Source organism: Haliaeetus leucocephalus, unplaced genomic scaffold, assembly GCF_000737465.1.
Source record: "Haliaeetus leucocephalus isolate CR32 unplaced genomic scaffold, Haliaeetus_leucocephalus-4.0 Scaffold403, whole genome shotgun sequence".
Classification (NCBI taxonomy): Eukaryota; Metazoa; Chordata; class Aves; order Accipitriformes; family Accipitridae; genus Haliaeetus; species Haliaeetus leucocephalus.
In genome coordinates, this window is record NW_010972839.1 from 27013 (window position 1) to 30243 (window position 3231).

Below are 3231 nucleotides of genomic sequence, written 5' to 3' on the forward strand. Positions count from 1 at the left end.
GCTGGTGCTGATAACCCACCCTGTGTGTGTGTGTCCCACCCAGTGAAGGAGTTTTTGGCCCGGGCGAAGGAGGATTTTCTCAAAAAATGGGAGAACCCAGCCCAGGTATGTGAGTCCCCTCCTGGGGGTCCCCGGTCCCCCCCGCCCTCAGCAAAGGACCAAGGGGGTCCCGTGTCCCCTCCTGGGTGGCTGGGGGGGGTCCCTTGTACCCTCAGGGGGGGCCTATGTCCCCTCCCAGGGGACTGAGCAGGGACGCTTGTCACCTTAGGGGGGCTCCTAGTCACCTCCCATCACTCAGGGTCCCTTGGGGGGGTCTCATATCCCCTTTGGAGTGTCCCACATCCCCTCCCATCACTAAGGGTCCCCTTGGGGGGGTCCCATGTCCCCTTTGAGGTGTTCCCAGTCCCCTCCCATCACTCAGGGTCCCTTTGGGGTGTCCCACGTCCCATTTGGGACAGTCCCATGTCTCCCAGGTGGGTCCACGAACCCTCAGTGCCCCTCTGGAGCCCCGGGGGGGACGCTGCTACCCTGGGGGTGGGAGGGTGACACTGCCTTGTCCCTGTCCCCAGAACACAGCCAGCCTGGAGCAGTTCGAGCGCATCCGCACGCTGGGGACGGGCTCCTTCGGGCGCGTCATGCTGGTGCGGCACAGGGACACGGGCCACCACTACGCCATGAAGATCCTCGATAAGCAGAAGGTGACGGGGACATTCTGGGGGGGCTGCGGTGGCACCTGGCCACCCGCCGGCATTGAGGGGGACCGGCGGTGGCAGCTGTGGGGGGATATTGGCATCCTCAGGGTGGGGGGGATGCTGGTGTCATCGGGTCTGGGGGGACTTCAGTGTCCCCAGGATGGGGACACATATGTTGATGTCATTGGTCTTGAGGGGACCTTGGCGTCACCAACACGGGGGGGGGGGCATTGGTGTCCCCAGTATGGGGTAGGACACTGATGGCATTGGGTCTGGGGGCACCTCAGTGTCCCTAGTGTCCCCAGAGTGGGGGGGGCACCCTGGTATTCTCAGTCACAGGGGGTGATCATGGTGTCCCCAACGTGGTGGGGGGTGTACCTGATGTCCCCAATGTGGTGGGACCATAATGTCCTTGGTCCTAGGAGAACCCAGTGTCCCCAGCATCAGTGGCAGGGGGACATGCTGGTGTCCTTGCTGTTCCCAGCCTGGTGGGAGAGGCTGTCCTCAGGGGTGTCCCGGCTCTCCCTGGGGGGTGTGTGTGTGACATGGAGTGTCCCCAAGGGTGACAGGGTGTCCCCGCAGGTGGTGAAGCTGAAGCAGATCGAGCACACGCTGAATGAGAAGCGGATCCTGCAGGCTGTCACCTTCCCCTTCCTCGTCCGCCTCGAATACTCCTTCAAGGTGGGGACCGAAGTCACTGTTACCTTCCCAAGGTGGTCCCCAGGGCCCCAGGATCGTCCCCGGGGTGGTCCCCATCACTCTCATGGTGGTTCCCATCACCTCCAGGATGTCCCCATGGCCGCAGCATGGTCCCCATCACTCCCAGTTTGCCCCCGCTATGGTGTCCCCATCTCCCTAAGATGGTCCCATCATTCCCAGAGTGTCCCCTGTCCTGCCAGGGTGCCTCCCAAGTCCCCTGAATGTCCCTCCATCACCCCTGGGATGTCCCCACCTTTGTGGAAGGTTCTCCAATACCCCACGGTGTCCCATTGGGATGTCCCCGGGGTGTCCCTTGTCCCCCTTGGATGGTTCCCAGGGTGCCCCCCATTCCCCTTAGGTGCCCCCCATCACTCTCAGGCTGTCCCCTCGGATATCACCTGTCCCCCTGGGATATCTCCCGTCCCCCTCGCGTGGTCCCTGGGGGTGTCCCCCATCCCCCTCAGGTGGTCCTGGGGGTGTCCCCCATCCCCCTTGGATGGTCCCCCGTGTGTCCCCCATCCCCTTTGGACGTCCCCCGTCCCCCCCGGGCTGTCCCCAAGGTGTCCCCTGTCCCCCGTGGACGTCCCCCGTCCCCCTCCGGCAGGACAACTCCAACCTGTACATGGTGATGGAGTACATCCCGGGGGGGGAGATGTTCTCCCACCTCCGCCGCATCGGCCGCTTCAGGTGAGCAGAAGGCTGGGGGGTCCTGAGGGGGTCCCAGGGGAGGGTCAGAGGGGTCCCAGGGGGTCTCTGGGTCATCCTCGGGGACTTCTGGAGGGTCCCGTGGAGGGTTTGAGGATGGTGGGGGTCCCAGGAAGGGTCTTGGGGGCTTTGAGGGGTCCCAGGAAGGGTGTTGGGGAGCTCTGAGGGGTCCTTGGGGGGGCCTCAGTGGGGATTGGAGAGGTCCCATGGGGTCTCTGGGTGGTCCTTGGGGACTTCTGGGGGTTCTCAGGGGGGTTCTAGGGATTGTGGGGGTCCCAGGAAAGGTCTTGGGAGGTTTGAGGGGTCTCAGGAAGGGTGTTGGGGGGGTCTGGTGAGGGGTCTGAGGGGTGTCCTTGGGGACTTCTGGGGATTTTCAGGGTTTCTGGGGGGGTCTCAGAGGGGTGTCTCTGAGCGTTGTGGGGGTCCCAAAGGGTCTCAGGGAAAGGTTTTGGAGGGTCCGGGGCAGGGGGTCCTCAGGAAGGATCTTGGTTGGTTCTGAGGGTCCCTGGAGGGTCTTGGGGGTCTCTGGGGTGTTCTGGGGGGGTCTCTGGTAATTGTGGGGGTGACAGGGGATGCAAGGGGGTCTTAGAAAGGGTCTTCAGGGGGGAGCTGGTGGGTCTCTGGGGCCTCCCAGGGCATCCTTGGGGACTTCTGGGGATGTCTGGAGGGTGGGGGGGGGTGTCTCAGCCCCCTTCTGTCCCCCCCAGTGAGCCCCACGCCCGATTCTACGCGGCCCAAATCGTGCTGACCTTTGAGTACCTGCACGCGCTCGACCTCATCTACCGCGACCTGAAACCTGAGAACCTGCTCATCGACCAGCAGGGCTACATTGAGGTACCCCAAAATAGCCCCCTGGACCCCCCAAATCCCCCCACACCCCTCCCGATACCCCCCACTGCCCCAAACCTCCCCCAAAGCAGCTCATGACCAGCAGGGATGTGTCGAGGTACCCGAAACAGCCCAAATACACCCAAAAACCTCTCCTGACACCCCCTTTAATCCCTTCAAGTACCTCCTAGGCACCCCAAAATACTCGAGGCATATCCTAGAGTAAACACACAGCCCCCCGCAAGGTACCAAAACCACCCCAAATACATCCCAAAAGCCCATTGACACACCCCCCCCGGTACCCCTG

At 63.2% G+C, this 3231-nt stretch overlaps 1 protein-coding gene across 1 annotated transcript in view; it reads left to right on the forward strand.

Moving 5' to 3' along the window:
* Positions 1-2930, forward strand: part of LOC104835807 (cAMP-dependent protein kinase catalytic subunit alpha-like) — a gene marked incomplete at its 3' end in the record, with an annotated part of 3115 nt that extends 185 nt beyond the window's left edge. Inside the window, exons 2-6 of the mRNA XM_010573980.1 lie at positions 44-105; positions 570-698; positions 1275-1373; positions 1996-2078; positions 2804-2930. Coding sequence (XP_010572282.1) covers positions 44-105; positions 570-698; positions 1275-1373; positions 1996-2078; positions 2804-2930 — 500 coding nt within the window. The remainder of the gene's footprint in view (positions 1-43; positions 106-569; positions 699-1274; positions 1374-1995; positions 2079-2803) is intronic.
* Between the last annotated feature and the right edge of the window lie 301 nt (positions 2931-3231).